Source organism: Dendrobates tinctorius, unplaced genomic scaffold (assembly GCF_039654945.1).
Source record: "Dendrobates tinctorius isolate UK_male_01 unplaced genomic scaffold, ASM3965494v1 ptg000229l, whole genome shotgun sequence".
Classification (NCBI taxonomy): domain Eukaryota; kingdom Metazoa; phylum Chordata; class Amphibia; order Anura; family Dendrobatidae; genus Dendrobates; species Dendrobates tinctorius.
In genome coordinates this window covers 3,063,095-3,083,714 of record NW_027361896.1, presented here as the reverse complement: position 1 = coordinate 3,083,714, position 20,620 = coordinate 3,063,095, and the positions used below count along the sequence as shown (strand labels likewise).

The 20,620-nt window shown below is 44.8% G+C and overlaps 1 protein-coding gene across 1 annotated transcript in view; it reads left to right on the top strand.

Annotated features, from left to right (window-relative positions):
- Positions 1-20,620, top strand: part of TRIO (trio Rho guanine nucleotide exchange factor) — a 2,342,529-nt gene that overhangs the window by 2,242,156 nt on the left and 79,753 nt on the right. The window contains 1 exon segment of the mRNA XM_073555735.1: positions 18,166-18,343. Coding sequence (XP_073411836.1) covers positions 18,166-18,343 — 178 coding nt within the window.

Here is a 20,620-nt window from a genome sequence, read left to right as displayed (position 1 = left end):
ACTTCAAAAACAAGATAGACCAAACACGGCAAGTCTTTATTATTCAAGCACCACAACCCCTTTGTATACCAGACCAATGCAAAAATCCCATAACCTCCTTAACCAACATCACTGAAGGGGAGCTTGCTCATCTTCTCTCCAAATCACACCTCACCACTTGTGCACTCGACCCCATTCCATCCCACCTCCTCCCCAACCTCACCACCACTCTTACCCCATCTCTAACCCACCTCTTCAACCTATCACTAACTTCCGGTACCTTCCCTTCTGCTTTCAAACATGCCACAATCACGCCTATCCTCAAAAAGCCAACCCTCGACCCAACCACTACATCTAGCTATCGCCTAATATCGCTGCTCCCATTCGCTTCCAAACTCCTGGAGCAGCAGGTCCATGCTGAACTTTCCTCCCATCTCTCATCTAACCTGCTCTTTGACAATCTACAATCTGGTTTCCGCCCCCATCACTCCACTGAGACAGCCCTGACCAAAATTACTAACGACCTACTTAGAGCCAAAGCGAATGAACAATACTCTATACTCCTCCTTCTAGACCTGTCCTTTGCCTTCAACACAGTTGACCACTGCCTCTTACTACAGCTCCTCTCTTCCTTTGGCATCAAAGACCTTGCCCTATCCTGGATCTCCTCATACCTCTCCAACCGCACATTCAGCGTCTCCCACTCCCACACTACCTCCTCATCCCACCCTCTGTGTTGGAGTCCCCCAAGGCTCTGTTCTAGGACCCCTAAGGTCCTGTTACATTTAGCGATGCACCAGCGATCCCGACAACGATACGACCTGGTCAGGATCGCTGGTGCATTGCTAAATGGTCGCTAGTGAGCTGTCAAATAGGCAGATCTTACCAGCGATGCAGCAGCGGTCGGCGGTCGTTACGTAACTGTCAGACGGCAGCTGGGTGACGACTTCCTCCCGCGTCCATGGAGTCGCTCGTCGGCGCCAGCAGGAAGCCGACGACGAGAAATGGACCAGGATGATCTCGCGCGATCAGCGATATCCAGCGGGGAGCCAGGTCAGAGGTAAGTGTCACATGTAGCAAGATCACTAGCGATATCGATGTTGCGTCACAAAATGGGTGACGTTTTAGCGAGATTGCTAGCAATCTCGCTATGTGTGAAGGGGCTCTACTCTTCTCAATCTATACACTTGGCCTGGGGCAACTCATAAAGTCCCATGGATTCCAGTTCCACCTTTATGCCAATGATACTCAGATCTACCTCTCTGGCCCAGACGTCACCTCTCTGCTCTCAAAAATGCCGGAGTGTCTATCAGCCATATCCTCCTTCTCCTCCCGCTTCCTCAAACTGAATGTGGACAAATCTGAACTGATCATCTTTCCCCTATCTCACAGATCTTCCTTACCTGACCTATCTATAACAATTGACGACATCACACTTTCCCCTGTACCGGAGGTCCGCTGCCTCGGAGAAACCCTTGACTCTGCCCTGTCCTTCAAACTGCACATTCAAGCTCTCTCCACCTCCTGCCGCCTCCAGCTCAAAAATATTTCCAGAATCCGTCCCTTCCTCAACCCTCACTCTACTAAAACTCTTGTGCATGCCCTCATCATCTCTCGCTTCGACTACTGCAACATCCTTTTATGTGGCCTCCCTGCTAACACCCTCGCACTGCTCCAGTCCATCCTTAACTCTGCTGCCCGACTAATTCATCTCTCTCTTTGCTACTCCTCTGCTTCTCCCCTCTGCAAATCTCTTCACTGGCTCCCACTCCCTCAGAGTATCCAATTCAATTTACTAATACTGACCTACAAGGCCATCTATATCCTGTCTCCTCCATATACCTCTGAACTAATCTCCCGATATCTTTCCTCACGTAATCTCTGATCCTCCCAAGACCTCCTTCTCTCCTCCACACTTATTCGCTCCTCACCCAACCGCCTCCAAGACTACTCCCGAATAGCCCCCATCCTCTGAAATTCTTTGCCCCAACACGTCTGGCTATCAACCACACTCGGATCCTTCAGACGGAACCTGAAAACCCATCTCTTCAGGAAAGCCTACAACCTGCAATGATCCCTGCTGCCTCCTCACCACTACTGGAGCTACCGCCTCCCCATCACTGGAGCTGCTGCAACCCCCCAACCTGCTGTCTCCTTCCCCACCATCCTGTAGAATGTAAGCCCGCAAGGGCAGGGTCCTCTCTCCCCTCTATATCAGTCTGTGATTGTTAGTTTGTTTACTGTAAGTGATATCTGTAATTTGTATGTGACCCCTTCTCATGTACAGCACCATGGAATCAATGGTGCTATATAAATACATATTATTATTAATAATAATAAAATTTCCCAACAATTATTTGTTGTTGATAAAAAAAACTGCAGACGAGGAAAAAAGAGAAATGGGAATAGGAAAATTTGAAAAAAGTAGGGGGTAGGTGGGAGCAGGGGAGGAAGACTGGTAAGGAAATCGGATCAGGAAACATTCAAACAATAGATAAGACATGCAGACAAGGTGTGGAATCCAGAATAGAGAGATTTCCAAATTCCTCGGACCGTTCCATCCAGTGATACCAAGTTCTGTAGAAAGCATAGTGTCTATTATAAAGCGAAGCCATCAGACCCGGTCTAATCCTTAATGAGCTGTGGTGTTCTCTACGACCGTGTCACTCACTGCTTTTATCACCGCATCCTGACGACCATTCCTGCTGTCTTTGAAATCGCTTTTCCCACAGTTTCCCACAGTTTCTATCACCTTAGATCTAGGAGGTTTTCAGTGGGCGGCAATGAAAGAAACTGTAGAAAGTTTCCGCAGCACTGCCCCCTAATGAACTGCTGTTACAGGAGAGATGATGGACACTGCATAGAAGCGAGTGCAGCCCTCGCCTTCTGTTACATCCTGTTTGAGACTCCTCTCAAGTGAAATATCACATGAAGGGTGGTAAAAAACACATTTACGAATTAGATTAGTAGGGAAAGGTGTAAGGCCTTTTATAATAAAACTAATTACAAAATTGATTAGGGTGTAAAGATAGATATTTTGAAAGGACATTTTAGTTACTGGACTACCCATTTAAGTAACTTTATTGACAGTATGTTGATTTGTATGAAAATAATCTTTAATAGAAATTTTAAGTTTTACAGTTTGAAAATATGCAGTAGGAACTCTTGTTAAAAAATAAAAAAACACTATAGTGGTTCTTTAACCCCTTCCTGACATCCGACGTACTATCCCGTCCACGGTACCCGGGCCCGTATGACCGTGGACGGGATAGTACGTCTACCGCTGATCGCGGCCGGGTGTCAGCTGATTATCACAGCTGACACCCGGCACTATGTGTCAGGGGCGGTCACGGACCGCCCCCGACACGTTAACCCCTTGCACACCGCGATCAAACATGATCGCGGTGTACCGGGAGTTAAAGGGAAGCATCGGGAGGGAGGGGGCTCCCTCCGTGCTTCCCTGAGCCCCCCACGGCAGCGCAATGTGCAGCGCTGCTGCCGGGGGCTCCTATCCTCCAGGCCCCCGAATCCAAGATGGCGACGGGGGCCTTCGGGGACCTGAGGAAGCTGGCTTCCTCAGTGCCTGCAAAGCGCAGGCAAGAGGAAGTCTGCTTCAATGCCTGTGACAGATTGCTGATCTGTCACAGTGATCTGTGATGTGACAGATCAGCGATCTGTCACAGGACAGTGATGTACCACCTGGGACTATGTAATAAAGTAAAAAAAAAATAAAAAAAAAATGTAAAAATAAATTTAAAAAAATTGCCAAATAAATTAGAAAAAAAAAAAAATATTCCCCCAATAAATCCATTTTTTGGAAATAATAAAAAAAAAAAACAATAAAAGTACACATATTAGGTATCGCCGCATCCGTAATGACCAGCCCTATAAAACTGTCCCATTAGTTAACCCTTTAAGCGAACCCCTTAAAAAATAAAAATAAAAAACGAAGCAAAAAATGATTTATTATCATACCGCCAAACAAAAAGTGTAATAACGCGCGATCAAAAAGACGCATATAAATATCCATGGTACCGCTGAAAACGTCATCTTGTCCCGCAAAAAACGAGCCACAATACAGCATCATCAGCGAAAAAATAAAAAAGTTATAGCTCACAGGATAAAGCGATGCAAAAATAATTATTTTTTATATAAAATAGTTTTCATTGCATAAAACCGACAAAAACATAAAAAAATGACATAAATGAGGTATCGCTGTAACCGTACTGACCCGAAGAATAAAACCGCTTTATCAATTTTACCACAAGCGGAACGGTGTAAACGCACCCCCCCAAAAGAAATTCATGAAACGCTGGTTTTTGTTCATTCTGCGTCCCAAAAATAGGAATAAAAAGCGATCAAAAAATGTCACGTGCCCGAAAATGGTACCAATAAAAACGTCAACTCGTCCCGCAAAAAATAAGACCTCACATGACTCAGTGGGTCAAAATACGGAAAAATTATAGCTCTCAATATGTGGTGATGCAAAAACTATTTTACAATAAAAAGCGTCTTTTAGCGTCTGACAGCCGCCAAACATAAAAACCGCCATAAATAGTAAGTCAAACCCCCCGTTATCACCCCCTTAGTTAGGGAAAAATAATAAAACTAAAAAAAAAGTATTTATCTCCATTTTCCCGTTAGGGTAAGGCTGTGTGCACACGCTGCGGATTAGGTGCGGATTCACCCGCGCAGATTTTGTAAAATCCGCAGGTGAAACCGCAGGTCAAAAGACCTGCGGTTTTACCTGCGGATTGCTCTGCGGTTTTGTCCTGCGGTTTTTCATCTCCTCAATAGAGGAGATGGCAAACCGCAGGAGAATCCGCAGAAAGAATTGACATGTCAATTCTTTCTGCGGATTGAAAACCGCAGATAATCCGCGCGGAAAATTCCGCACCGTCTGCACTGCGGTTTTTGATTCCCATAGGGAATCATGGTACTGTACACCGCAGCAAAAACTGCTGCTGGTCTGCAGCGGCCAAAACTGCTGCGGAACCGCAGCAAAATCCGCAGCGTGTGCACACAGCCTTAGGGTTAGGGCTAGGGTTAGGGCTAGGGTTAGGGTTAGGGCTAGGGTTAGGGCTAGGGTTAGGGCTCAGATTAGGGTTAGGGGTGTGTTGGGGTTAGGGTTGGAGTTATAATTGGGAGTTTCCACTGTTTGGGCACATCAGGGGCTCTCCAAATGCAACATGGCGTCTGATCTCAATTCCAGCCAATTCTGAGTTGAAAAAGTCAAATGGTGCTCCTTCCCTTCCAAGCTCTGCCATGCGCCCAAACAGTGTTTTACCCCCACATGTAGGGTATCAGCCTACTCAGGACAAATTGCAAAACAATTTTTGGGGTCCAATTTCTCCTGTTACCCTTAGGAAAATAAAAAATTGGGGGCAAAAATATCATTTTTGTGGAAAAAAATGATTTTTTTATTTTCACGTCCGAGTGTTATAAACTTCTGTGAAACACTTGGGGGTTCAAAGTTCTCACCACACATCTAGATAAGTTCCGTGGGGGGTCTAGTGTCCAAAATGGGGTCACATGTGGGGAGTTTCAATAGTTTAGGTACATCAGGGGCTCTCCAAACGCACATGACACCCGCAGACCATTCCATCAAAGTCTGCATTCCAAAACGTCACTGCTTCCCTTCCGAGCCCAGACGTGTGTCCATACAGTAGTTTTCTCCCACATATGGGGTGTCAGCGTACTCAGGCCAAATTGGAAAACAACTTTTGGGGTCCAATTTCTCCTGTTACCCTTGGGAAAATGAAAAAATTGGGGACTAATTGATCATGTTTCTGGAAAAAATACGATTTTTTTATTTTCATGCCCTGGCATTATAAACTTCAGTGAAGCCCTTGGGGGTTCAAAGTGCTCACCTCACATCTAGATAAGTTCCTTAGTGGGTCTAGTTTTCAAAATGGGGTCATTTGTGGGGGGTTTCCACTGTTTAGGTACATTAGGGGCTCTCCAAAGGCAACATGACACCCGCAGACCATTCCATCAAAGTCTGCATTCCAAAACGTCACTACTTCCCTTCCGAGCCCCGACGTGTGCCCATACAGTAGTTTTCTCCCACATATGGGGTATCAGCATACTCAGGACAAATTGGACAACAACTTTTGGGGTCCAATTTCTCCTGGTACCCTTGGGAAAATAAAAAAATGGTGACTAAAAGATCATGTTTGTGGAAAAAATACGAATTTTTTATTTTCACGCCCGGGCGTTATAAACTTCTGTGAAGCACTGGGGGGTTCAAAGTGCTCACCACACATCTAGATAAGTTCCTTGGGGGGTCTAGTTTCCAAAATGGTGTCATTTGTGGGGGGTTTCCACTGTTTTGGTACATCAGGGGTTTTCCAAACGCGACATGGTGTCCGATCTCAATTCCAGCCAAAAACGTCAAATGGCGCTGCTTCCCTTCCGAGCTCTGCCATTCGCCCAAATAGTGGTTTACCCCCACATGTGGGGTATCAGCGTACTCAGGACAAATTGCACAATAACTTTTAGGGTCCTGTTACCCTTGGAAAAATAAGAATTGAGGGTGAAAAGATCATTTTTGTGGAAAAAATATGATTTTTTAATTGTATGGCTTTATGTTATAAACTTCTGTGAAGCCCATGGGGGTTCAAAGTTCTCACTACACATCTAGATAAGTTCCTTAGGGGGTCTAGTTTCCAAAATGGTGTCATTTGTGGGGGGTTTCCACTGTTTTGGTACATCAGGGGTTTTCCAAACGCGACATGGTGTCCGATCTCAATTCCAGCCAAAAACGTCAAATGGCGCTGCTTCCCTTCCGAGCTCTGCCATGCGCCCAAATAGTGGTTTACCCCCACATGTGGGGTATCAGCGTACTCAGGACAAATTGCACAATAACTTTTAGGGTCCTGTTACCCTTGGAAAAATAAGAATTGAGGGTGAAAAGATCATTTTTGTGGAAAAAATATGATTTTTTAATTGTATGGCTTTATGTTATAAACTTCTGTGAAGCCCATGGGGGTTCAAAGTTCTCACCACACATCTAGATAAGTTCCTTAGGGGGTCTAGTTTCCAAAATGGTGTCATTTGTGGGGGGGTTTCCACTGTTTTGGTACATCAGGGGTTTTCCAAACGCGACATGGAGTCCGATCTCAATTCCAGCCCAAAACGTCAAATGGCGCTGCTTCCCTTCCGAGCTCTGCCATGCGCCCAAATAGTGGTTTACCCCCACATGTGGGGTATCAGCGTACTCAGGACAAATTGCACAATAACTTTTAGGGTCCTGTTACCCTTGGAAAAATAAGAATTGAGGGTGAAAAGATCATTTTTGTGGAAAAAATATGATTTTTTAATTGTATGGCTTTATGTTATAAACTTCTGTGAAGCCCATGGGGGTTCAAAGTTCTCACCACACATCTAGATAAGTTCCTTAGGGGGTCTAGTTTCCAAAATGGGGTCACTTGTAGGGGGTTTCCACTGTTTAGGTACATCAGGGACTCTCCAAACGTGACATGGAGTCCAATCTGAATTCCAGCCAATTTTGCATTGAAAAAGTCAAACAGTGCTCCTTCCATTCTGAGCTCTGCCATGCGCCGAAACAGTCGTTCCCCCCCACATATCAGGTATCTGCATACTCAGGACAAATTGCACAATAACTTTTGCAGTCAAATTTCTCCTGTTACCCTTGGTAAAATAAAAAAAATTGAACCTGAATTATTTTTTTTATGAAAAAAAGTTAGATGTTCATTTTTTTTAAATATTCAAAAAAATTCCTGTGACGCACCTAAAGGGTTAATAAACTTCTTGAATGTGGTTTTGAGCACCTTAAGGGGTGCAGTTTTTAGAATGGTGTCACTTTTGGGTATTTTCTATCATATAGACCCCTCAAAGTGGCTTCAAATGTGATGTGGTCCTAAAAATAAAATGGTGTTGTAAAAATGAGAAATCGCTGGTCAACTTTTAACCCTTATAACTTCCTAACAAAAAAAAATTTTGGTTCCAAAATTGTGCTGATGTAAAGTAAACATGTGGGAAATGTTACTTATCAAGTTTTTTGTGTGCCGTATCTCTGTGATTTAAGGGCATAAAACTTCAAAGTTGGAAAATTGCGAAATTTTCAAAATTTTTGCCAAATTTCCATTTTTTTCACAAATAAACGCAAGTTATTTGAATGAAATTTTACCACTAACATGAAGTACAATATGTCACGAGAAAACAATGTCAGAATCACCGGGATCCATGGAAGCGTTCCAGAGTTATGACCTCATAAAGGTACAGTGGTCAGAATTGTAAAAATTGGCCCGGTCATGAACGTGCAAACCACCCTTGGGGGTGAAGGGGTTAAGCCATAATGAAAAACAAAGTTCTTTAGTGTGATTTTTTTTTTTATTTTGAGTACTTACCAACCAATACAACGAAACATTGAATAGATTAAGATAGAGACAGCCAACAGACATCAAGCAGGCCTGAGATCTGATTTGGCTACATGTGAGGCTTTTAACTGGGATCTAAAGAGTAACATGCCTTGCTTGCCAGTGTGAGGTGTGTTGCCCCTCGTCAGTGCAAAGCACAGGCTTTTTTCTCCTAGTGACGGACTTTGCAACTTAAAGGGAATCTGTCACCCCATTTTTGGACTATCAGCTGCCAGCACCGCCATCAGGGGCTTATCTACAGCATTCTGTAATGCTGTAGATAAGCCCCTGATGTAACCTGAAAGAGAAGAAAAGCGAGTTATATTATACTCGCCCAGGGGGGGTTCGGGTCCGGAAGGTGTCGTGGTCCGGGTCCGGCGCCTCCCATCTTGTAGCGGTGATGTCCTCTTTGCTTGCTGTCGTGGCTCCAGCACAGGCGCACTGCTCTGCCCTGTTGAGGGCAGAGCAGAGTACTGAAGTGCGCAGGCACCGGACCAGGTCAGAGAGGTCTGGCGCCTGCGCACTGCAGTACTTTACTCTGCCCTCAACAGGGCAGATAAAGTATACCTGCGCCGGAGCCGCGATGGGAAGCAAAGAAGAGGACATCATCGCTACAAGATGGGAGGCACCGGACCGCGACACCCTCCGAACCCAAACCTGACCGCCCCTGGGTGAGTAGAATATAACTCGTTTTTCTACTCTTTCAGGTTACATCGGGGGCTTATCTACAGCATTACAGAATGCTGTAGATAAGCCCCTGATGGCGGTGCTGGCAGCTTATAGTCCAAAAATGGGGTGACCGATTCCCTTTAACCCTCTATTGCCACACACTGTCATGGTTTGAACAGGGTTCTTGCCCTGCACTCACAGGGTTAAGTGTTCGTAGCCTCTTTCTGGATCTGGGAGGGGTATTTATACTCACTCTTTACCAGGGTTCTCTGTCAGCTATACTGTTGTTCTGGTGTGTCTGACCCCTGGTGTGCATATATTCTGCGTTGCTTGTTTGCTTCCCGTGTATAACCCGGTCCATTCCCTCACTCTGTACTCCGTCTCTCGTTTCGATACTATTGTCTTTTCTGGTTCTGACCTCTTGGCTTGGCTATCGTTACTCCATTACAGTTTGTCCCTATTGTACCATCTATTACCCGTTCTGGTTTTCTGATCTATTGCTACGTCCTGACTATCCATTCTGTCTAACCCTTTGGTACTGTATTGCTATCTCGTGCTTTGACCCAGCTTGATCTGGTTTCTGTCTCTGTCTATGCCCCTTGGTAACATTGCTCTGTAGTTACCTTTCTAGGAGTTTCCCTGCAGCTCCTGGCTCTGTGGAGCTGAGGCCACGCCCCCAGCAGTCATGTGCTCCAGGTCCTGTGAGCTTGGAGCATGCATCATCACCACTGAGACCCCACTCTGCAGGTATCTTTGTGCACAGTCTTTGTACTCAGGACACGCGCACTGGCTCAGTGAGCAAGTGCAGTGTGGTGTTCCTGACATTATAGCTGACCATTTCAGCTTTTTTTTCCTCTGAAGGAAAAAAAAAGTGTGTTATCCTCATGGATCCCATACAAGCTTTGGCTGATCAGGTCAAGCACCTGACCCAAATGTTCCTCAAACTTAATGTGGAACAGCGCACGATGGCCCATACACAGCAACAGTTGGTGGATACTGTGCAGGGGGCTGTCACTGCAGGGGCTTTTAGTGCTGGGGATAGAGATGTGTCATTGGCATCCCCTGAATCTCCAGTCAAATTGCCAGACCCTTTCTCATGGGAGTTCAGGTCGTTCAGAGAAGGATGCAAGCTTTTTTTTTTTCCTAGAGGCCCCGCTCCGGGGATGAGTTCCAGAGGGTGGGGGTCATCATTTCCCTACTTCGGGGGGCTCCACAGGCATCGGCTTTCTCTCTCTCTTCCTCTGCTCCTGAACGTATGTCTGTGAATTTGTTCCTTGAGGCTCTGGGGCACATTTATGATGAGCCTGATAGAGTGCGTCTGGCAGAGGATATGTTGATAAGTGTGACACAGGGCAGGCACTCTGCTGAATGGTTCTGCCCTGAGTTCAGACGCTGGGCAGCGGAGGTCTCCTGGGATGATGCTGCAATCCGGGGTGTGTTCTGTAGAGGCCTGCCCGAACGTTGGAATGATGCCCTAGCCCTTCATCCTCCACCGGATTCTTTGGAGGACGCTATGATCCAGGCTGTCCGCATGGACCGTAGGCTGCGGGCAAGAGGGGTCATGCTGCAGGCGACCCCTTAATTCTCCAATCTGAGAGACTCTGCATCTAGTCCTGAGCCCATGGAGGTTGGTGCCACGTCATTGGAGGAAATAGAGAGGAGAAGCCGCAGAAACAACCAATTGTGCTTTTACTGTGGATCCGCTGGACATTGGAGAAGGAACTGTCTTTCTTGCCCTTCTTCAGTGAAGCCATCAGGAAAACGACTGAGTAACAATCGAGGAGGTTGCCTAGACTCCCAGGTACCCGTTTCCTCACTTACTAAAATTCTGCTTCCAATGGAACTAGAACTTACAGGCGGTCCGGTTGGGACTACCGCCTTTGTTGACTGTGGTTCTTCTATTAATCTGATCGATGCCAAAGTTGTGATTTTTCATAAGATAGGGACAGTCAGGTTAAAAGATCCTGTTAAAATTGTGGCAATTGATTCTCCTATCACCCAGGAGGGAATTTGTTTCATGACTGATACCTTTTCGCTGAAAGTGGGTTCCACTCATGTGGAAAAATTAAGGTGTTTTCTTCTAAATAATCTGCTGGCTGGACTGGTACTGGGTATGCCTTGGCTTCAACGTCACAATCCTACTATTGACTGGGTCACGGGGGAGATCATTCAGTGGGGTTGTATGGCTAACGGTCTATGTTGTAACTTGTCAACTCTTGTCACCCCAGTAAAATCTGTGTCAGTGTCGTCTGTCGATCTGGAAGGTATTCCGGAGTACCTGAAAGATTTTGAAGATGTATTTTCTTAAAGTGAGGCTGAGGCGCTACCACCACATAGACCCTTTGATTGTGCCATTAATCTAGTCCCTGGAGACAAGTTACCCAAGGCTCACCTGTTCAATTTGTCCAGGCCCGAACGTCTAGCCATGAAGGAGTACATTACGGAGAGTCTCCACAAAGGGCATATTAGACCTTCTGTTTCTCCTGTGGCGGCGGGCTTCTTTTTTGTTAAGAAAAAAGATGGTAGTTTGCAGCCGTGCCTCGACTTTTGGGAATTAAACAAAATTACTGTGAAAAATACATACCCTCTCCCCCTAATTCCTGATCTATGTAACCAACTCACAGGGGCCAAGTGGTTCTCTAAACTGGATTTACGTGTGGCATACAACCTTATAAGAGTCCGGGAAGGGGACGAATAGAAAACAGCATTTCTGACGACTGAAGGGCTGTTCGAAAACTTGGTTATGCCCTTTGGTGTCACCAACACTCCTGCTGTTTTTCAGAATTTTATTAATGTAATTTTCTCTGATTTAATTGGTTGTTTTGTGGTCATCTATTTGGATGACATTCTGGTGGACAGTCAATCTCACTTGCACCATTTGCGGATGGTTCTCCTGAGACTGAGGGAGAATCATTTGTATGCCAAGTTGGAAAAATGCTCATTTTTCATGCAAGAAGTATCCTTTCTGGGGTTGATTGTGTCAGGGGAGGGGTTCCACATGGATCCTAAGAAGGTCCAGGCTGTTAGAGATTGGGTGCAGCCTCATGACTTGAAAGGGTTGCAGCGATTTTTAGGCTTTGCTAACTTTTATAGCAAATTTATTAAGGGCTTCTCGCAGGTGGTAAAGCCTCTAACGGACCTCACTCTCAAGGGAGCTGATGTAAAAAATTGGTCTGTAGCTGCAAAAAATTCTTTCATCACATTAAAAAAGTGCTTTTCTTCAGCCCCTGTATTGGTACAACCCGACCCGTCAAGACCTTTTATCGTGGAGGTTGACGCCTCAGAAGTAGGGGTGGGGGCAGTTTTGTCTCACGGCCCTCCTACCCTTACTAATCTGAGGCCTTACGCCTTCTTCTCTAAAAAAATTTTCCTCTGCGAGAGAAATTACGATGTCGACAATAGAGAGTTGTTGGCGGTAAAGTTGGCTTTTGAAGAATGGAGGCATTTCCTGGAGGGGGCTATTCATCCCATTACAGTCATCACTGATCACAAAAATTTGGCCTATATCGAGTCCGCCAAGAGATTGACCCCCAGACAGGCTCGGTGGGTGCTTTTTTTTCTCGATTTCAGTTTACCATCAAATTCTGCCCGGGATCTAAAAACATCAAGGCTGATGCCTTATCCCGAAGCTTTGATTCAGTGTCCCCTCCAGAACCTCCCGCCTCCATTCTTCAGCCAGGAATAGTGGTGGCCGAAATCTCATCTGAGTTACAGAGAGAGATTTTGGAGGCCCAGGCTCGGGATCAGGGTGGTAAACCCCCGGGTAAATTGTTTGTACCGGAATGTTTCCGTCTCGGACTTATGCAGGAATTTCACGATTCTATAATGAGTGCTCACCCTGGGATTGCAGCTACCAGGGGGGCAATTGCGAGGGGTTTATGGTGGCCCTCTATAGTAACAGATATTAAAAAGTTTGTGACTGCATGTGGGGTGTGCGCTCGTTCTAAAAGTTCTCAGGTCCGGCCGGTTGGGGAGTTGGTGCCTTTGCCAATTCCGGATAAACCATGGACACATTTGTCCATAGATTTTATCACAAATCTTCCTCCTTCCAGGGGCAACTCGGTGATATGGGTGGTGGTGGATAGGTTTTCAAAACAAGCCCACTTTGTACCTCTCCCCGCGTTACCATCTGCTGAAACCCTGGCCCGCTTATTTATGCAGCATATAATTCGGTTGCATGGCATGCCTATGAATGTGGTGTCAGACAGAGGGGTACAGTTTCTAGCCAGGTTTTGGAAGGCTTTTTGCAAAAAGCTGGGGATTTCGTTGTCCTTCTCTGCCTACCACCCAGAGTCGACTGGACAGACGGAGCGCACAAACCAATCGTTGGAGCAGATTTTGAGATGCTTGGCCTCTTCCAGGCAGGAGGACTGGTGTGAGGTATTGCCCATGGCAAAGTTTGCATTCAACAGTCGTGTGGGTCAATCTACTGGGAAGTCTCCCTTTCAGATCAACGATGGGTTTAACCCACATTTTGGAGAGTTTTCCCGCATGGATTCAGGTTGTGTATCCCATCCGGGCCCGGATGGGATACACCCCCGAGTACTGCAGGAATTAAGCACAGTCATAGATAGACCATTATTTTTAATCTTTAAAGATTCCATAATAACAGGGTCTGTACCACAGGACTGGCGTATAGCAAATGTGGTGCCAATATTCAAAAAGGGGACAAAAACTGAACTCGGAAATTATAGGCCAGTAAGTTTAACCTCAACTGTGGGTAAAATCCTGGAGGGTTTTCTAAGAGATACTATACTGGAGTATCTGGAGAAGAATAACCTCATGACCCAATATCAACATGGGTTTTCAAGGGACCGTTCCTGTCAGACTAATCTAATAAGCTTTTATGAAGAGGTAAGTTCTGGACTGGACCAAGGGAATGCAGTGGATGTGGTGTACATGGACTTTTCAAAAGCTTTTGATATGGTGCCACACAAAAGGTTGATACATAAAATGAGAACAATGGGGATAGGGGAAAATATGTGTAGGTGGGTTAAGAGCTGGCTCAGGGATAGGAAACAAAGGGTGGTTATTAATGGAGAACACTCGGACTGGGTCACGGTTAGCAGTGGGGTACCACAGGGGTCAGTTTTGGGCACGCTTCTTTTTAACATATTTATTAATGACCTTGTAGGGGGCATAGAGAGTAGAATTCCAATATTCACAGATGACACTAAACTCTGCAGGGTAATCAATACAGAGGAGGACAATTTTATATTACAGGAGGATTTATGTAAACTAGAAGCTTGGGCTGATAAATGGCAAATGAGCTTTAATGGGGATAAATGTAAGGTCATGCACTTGGGTAGAACGAACAAGATGTATAATTATGTGCTTAAATGTAAAGCACTGGGCAAAACTGTCACTGAAAAAGACCTGGGTGTTTGGGTGGACGACAAACTCACATTTAGTGGCCAATGTCAGGGAGCTGCTGCAAAGGCAAATAAAATAATGGGATGCATCAAAAGAGGCATAGATGCTCATGAGGAGAACATAATTTTACCTCTATATAAGTCACACTTAGAATACTGTGTACAGTTCTGGTCTCCGGTGTATAAGAAAGACATAGCTGAACTGGAGTGGGTGCAGAGAAGAGCGACCAAGGTTATTAGGGAACTAGGGGGTCTGCAGTACCAAGACAGGTTATTACACTTGGGTTTATTTAGTTTGGAGAATCGAAGGCTTAGGGGTGATCTTATTACAGTGTATAAATATATGCGGGGACAGTACAAAGACCTTTCTAATGATCTTTTTACTCTTAGACCCGTAACGGGGACAAGGGGGCATCCTCTACGTCTGGAGGAAAGAAGGTTTAAGCATACTCACAGACGCGGATTCTTTACTGTAAGAGCAGTGAGACTATGGAACTCTCTGCCATATGATGTTGTAATGAGTGATTCCCTACTAAAATTTAAGAAGGGACTGGATGCCTTTCTTGAAAAGTATAATATTACAGGGTATATACACTAGTTTCCTTAATATTGCGTTGATCCAGGGAGCTAGTCTGATTGCCGTATGTTGAGTCGAGAAGGAATTTTTTACCCCAATTTGAAGCCTACTGTTTGCCACACCACATGGAGTTTTTTTTGCCTTCCTCTGGATCAACATGTTAGGGCAGGTTAGGACAGGATATGGGTTGAACTAGATGGACTTAAAGTCTCCCTTCAACCTTAATAACTATGTTACTATGTCCTGGAGCTGAGACTACGACACAACATCTTAGAATTCTTTGGAGGGAGGTTCAGAGGAATATTTCCATGGCCCAGGAAAACTATAAGCGGTTTGCTGACAGGAGGAGGGGGTCAGGTCCAGCATTTGCAGTAGGGGAGAAGGTGTGGCTACCCACCCGCAATATCAAGCTTAAGATACCATCTATAAAGCTGGGCCCCAAGTTTATTGGCCCATACAAAGTTGTGGAGGTTGTTAACCCAGTAACCTACCAACTGAAGCTGCCCACCTCCTTTAAAATTTCTGATATCTTCCACAGGTCCCTGTTAAAGCCTGTGGGGACGGTGAGAGAGGATCCCTCATCAAATGCTCTGCCAGTGCTGGTAGAGGGGCAGCTGGAGTATGAAGTAGGGCGCATTGTCGACTCCCGGTGGGTGCGCCGGAGACTCCAGTATCTGATACACTGGAAGGGGTACTCTCTGGAGGATCGGTCATGGGTTCCGGCCAGTTCGGTGCATGCCGATCGCCTGGTGCGGGCTTTCCACGCCAGATACCCAGACAAGCCTGGGGGTCCAGTGGCCCCCCGTTAAGAGGGGGGTACTGTCATGGTTTGAACAGGGTTCTTGCCCTGCACTCACAGGGTTAAGTGTTCGTGGCCGCTTTCTGGATCTGGGAGGGGTATTTATACTCACTCTTTACCAGGGTTCTCTGTCAGCTATACTGTTGTTCTGGTGTGTCTGACCCCTGGTGTGCATGTATTCTGCATTGCTTGTTTGCTTCCCGTGTATGACCCGGTCCGTTCCCTCACTCTGTACTCCGTCTCTCGTTTTGGTACTATTGTCTTTTCTGGTTCTAACCTCCTGGCTTGGCTATCGTTGCTCCGTTACAGTTTGTCCCTATTGTACCGTCTATTGCCCGTTCTGGTTTTCTGATCTATTGCTACGTCCTGACTATCCATTCTGTCTAGCCCTTTGGTACTGTATTGCTATCTCGTGCTTTGACCCGGCTTGATCTGGTTTCTGTCTCTGTCTATGCCCCTTGGTAACATTGCCCTGTAGTTACTTTTCTAGGAGTTTCCCTGCAGCTCCTGGCTCTGTGGAGCTGAGGCCACGCCCCCAGCAGTCATGTGCTCCAGATCCTGTGAGCTTGGAGCATGCATCGTCACCACTGAGACCCCGCTCTGCAGGTATCTTTGTACTCAGGACACGCGCACTGGCTCAGTGAGCAAGTGCAGTGCGGTGTTCCTGACACACACTTGGCTGATCTCTGTATTTATGTATTAGATCAATTTAGCCTACACACATTTCATTGATCAAAATCTAATATATAAAGCTCAATGAGTGTGTGTGTGTGTATGTCTGTATGTATGTATGTGTGTATGTCCGGGATTGGTATCTGCACCGTCGCAGCTACAGCCACAAAATTTTGCACAGTCACACGTCTGGACCCCGAGAGCGCCATAGGCTTTGTTGTGAGGTGAAATTTTAACCCCGCGCATTCCAATTCACTAAACAATTTTGCCTATTCTTATCATTTGTATGGTGTTATCATCCTTCTGTAAAGCTGGAAATAACACAATTTATTACCGTGCCAACACAGACCACCCTCTGACACAGACTGCAGGGGGAGCCCAGTATCACACAGCATAGGATTAGACACATGGCTCAGCAGTCAGTATCACACAGGATAGGATTAGATACACGGCTCAGCAGACAGTATCACGCAGGATAGGATTAGATACACAGCTCAGCATACAGTATCACACAGAATAGTATTAGATGGTTCAGCAGAAAGTATCACACAGGAGAGGATTAGGTACACAGCTCAGCAGACATTATCACACAGGATAGGTTTAGATACACAGCTCAGAAACAGGATGTGCCAATGGAAGGGACATTTTCAGTCCAAGAATTCCACTCATTCCATCTGATTTGTTTTTTTATTTTAATCGCCTCCAGTTTCCAGTTCAAACAGAATAGGATAAGATACACTGCTCAGCAGTCAGTATCACACAGGATAGGATTAGATACACTGCTCAGCAGTCAGTATCACACAGGATAGGATTAGATGCATGGCTCAGCAGTCAGTAACACATGATACTGACTGCTGAGCAGTGTATCTAATCCTATTCTGTTTGAACTGGAAACTGGAGGCGTTTAAAATCAAAAAACAAATCAGATGGAATGAGTGGAATTCTTGGAATGAAAATGTCCTCTCCTTTGGCACATCCTGTTTCTGAGCTGTGTATCTAACCGTGTCCTGTGTGATACTTTCTGCTGAGCTGTGTATCTAATCCTGTCAGTAACACATGATAGGATTAGATACACAGCTCAGCAGAAAGTATCACACAGGAGAGGATTAGGTACACAGCTCAGCAGACATCACACAGGACAGGGTTAGATACACAGCTCTGAAACAGGATGTGCCAAAGGAGAGGACATTTTCATTCCAAGAATTCCACTCATTCCATCTGATTTGTTTTTTGATTTTAAACGCGTCCAGTTTCCAGTTCAACTGCTATTTGCAATGTCCACTAACAATGCTCAGGGACAGTAGTAGGGATCGATTTGCAATCTCCATGCTTTTCTCATGGTCAACTTTACGTGGTCTGTTCAAGAGTTGCAACTGCCAAAAATCCGTACATCTTTGCCCCGAAAGGAAAAACCAAAAATGTTGTTTATCAAAAGGCTCTTGAATGAGTTAAAAATAAAATACTATCAATACTTGGGTAATTGTTTAGTTAATTTGTGTTGCAAATCTGTAGTGTTGAATATATAATGTGAAATGTTTTTATGTGCAATATAATCATTATAATTTGTTATAACCACAGTTGGTTACTATGCCCAGGCAGCGCCGGGCTTTTCAGTTAGTAAACTATATAATAGTTAGTGCCGGACGGTCCCGCTATCTGTGCACAACAAGATTGGCAGAGTGCCATACTTCCTCTACTACATATGTTTTGTTTCAGGTGAGCTGCCTTACTGTGGAAGAGTGCATTGATGGTGATCCATGCAAGTTTGCCTTGTTGTCAAGATCTGGAGAGTCTACTCAAAGATATATTTTAAACTCTACATCCCCTGCTGTAAGACAAGTGTGGATTCTTGAAATTAACAAAATCCTAGATAACCAACTTAACTTCTTAAATGGTAAGAGCAAGTTTTGGTCATGCTTATAACAAACAGGGTTTTTTTTTAACTTTTTCTCAGAAATAATCTGATTTAAAAAAATCGAAACACCATACAGTCATTCAAGATTGTTTTGGATATTGGACTTCAGACATGTAAATTCCACAATTCCAATTTTCATAGACTAGTTTTTTCTGTGAAACTTCTAATTATACTTTTTTTTTGCTGAGTGTCAGTTACTCATAGACATGATACTTTTCTTGATGAAATCATAAAATATAAACAAATGTAGTCTTTGATTAGTTAAAACATATAGAGGATCATTCACAACATTTTTAAATTTTTAACTCCATACATATCACTGAACAGGAGCTGAAGAGCTAATTAAAAGATTTTTCATTTTTATTTTTTACTTCGTTTTTTTCCTCTCCACTGCTCCTGAAGTTTAGGTCACACAATGTGCAAATGTACCCTTCAATCAAGGGAGCGTTAGCAGCAGGGCTGTGGAGTGGGAGGTGGAGTCAGTGCTCATTTTGGTGGAGTTGAAGTCGGTATAAAACGGACTGACTCCGACTCCTAAAATATATAATAAATTGGGTACAGTAGCTCAATGCAGAATGTGCTGAATAGTTTTTCATAGGAATTTGGGAAAGTTATGAAATGTCCTATAAATGGCTGTTCTATTCCTGATCTAAGGATACATTCACCCACAGCGTTTTTGCTGCGTTTTTTGAGGATACGTTTTTCAGCTACAAAAGCAGATCAGCTTTTTAAAAAACCGCATCACTTGAAAGGTTTTTGAGCTCATAGATAATGTTTTCAATAGCAAAAGCAGATTAGAAAAACGCCGCACAAACTGACATGCTCATTCTTTGTGAGGATCCGTTTTTGAGTCCAAAAACGAATCCTCACAAAACGATGTGTCTGAATGTCATATCTTGAAACCCATTGACTTTGCTGACATGCCCAGAGTCACTGCATTTTCCTGCAAAAAACGGATCCGTAAAAACGCTGTGTGTGAATCATTGCCGTAGCCAGCGAGGGGCAGGGGGGGAAGCTGCCCCCCTAGAAGCAGGGGCACGCACCTATCAAAACTCACTTGTATGCTGCAGTGCTCCCATCCTGCACCGGCTCCAGACTGCAGGGGCAATCTCCCCTCCTCTGTCCTGTCTTCTGCCGTCTTCACCAGAGAGAGGAGGGGGAGGGGTGCCTGCCCTGCACAGTATCCGATTCCTGGGCCCCGAGCTGGAGAAAGTGAAAGTACTACTGCTCATCTCTGTCACAGGAAGGTGACTAATGCTAATATTGTAGGTGATTATTATGTGCTCTCTGTACAATGTGTGAACTACATGTGCGATATGTGCAATTTACTATTTGCTGTCTGTAGCTGTCATCTGTCTATCACACTCTATCTATCCCTCCATGTATTCATCTATCTATCTATCCATCCCTCTATCTATCCATCTATCTATCCCTCCATTTATCCATCTATCTATCCCTCCATCTATCCATTCATTTATCCCTCTATCTATCCATCCATCTATCTATCTATCCATCCATTTATCCATATCTGTCTATCCATATCTTATCTGTACCAAAAAGAATGAAAGCCGAGTAGCACACAGACTAACACTCCATTTTTTTTAGCACCAGTCAGGTACACCTCACAGCTGCCCAAAAGGACGCCCAGGACAGGCATTGCTCGCCTTCAGTAACACATAATAATAATAATAATAATAATAATCTTTATATAGCGCCAACATATTCCGCAGCGCTTTACAGTTTAACAGTTCCAAACATAAGTCATAAGTAACAACGTTAACAATACGATAATTAAAGCAAAATAAGACGACCCTGCTCGTGAGAGCTTACAATCTACAATAAGGTGGGGGAGATACAGAGAACAGGTGTATATTTACAATGATGTATTTACAATGATGGTCCAACCATCTTGAGGGACTGAGGGATGGATGGAGATAGTGAATGGGCTACACATGCACACTTACACATAGAATGACTTTGATTATTGAAAGTGATAGGCCGCTCTGAACAAATGTGTTTTGAGGGAGCGCTTGAAACTATGCAAATTGTGGTTAGTCCTAATTTCTTGGGGTAGAGCATTCCAGAGGATAGGAGCAGCACGGGAGAAGTCTTGGAGTCGGCAGTGGGAGGTATGGATTAGTGCAGAGGTTAGTCAAAAGTCGTTTGCAGAGCGCAGCGGTCGGTTAGGCCGATAGACAGAAATGAGGGAGGAGATGTAGGGGGGTGCTGCACTGTGGAGAGCTTTGTGGGTGAGAA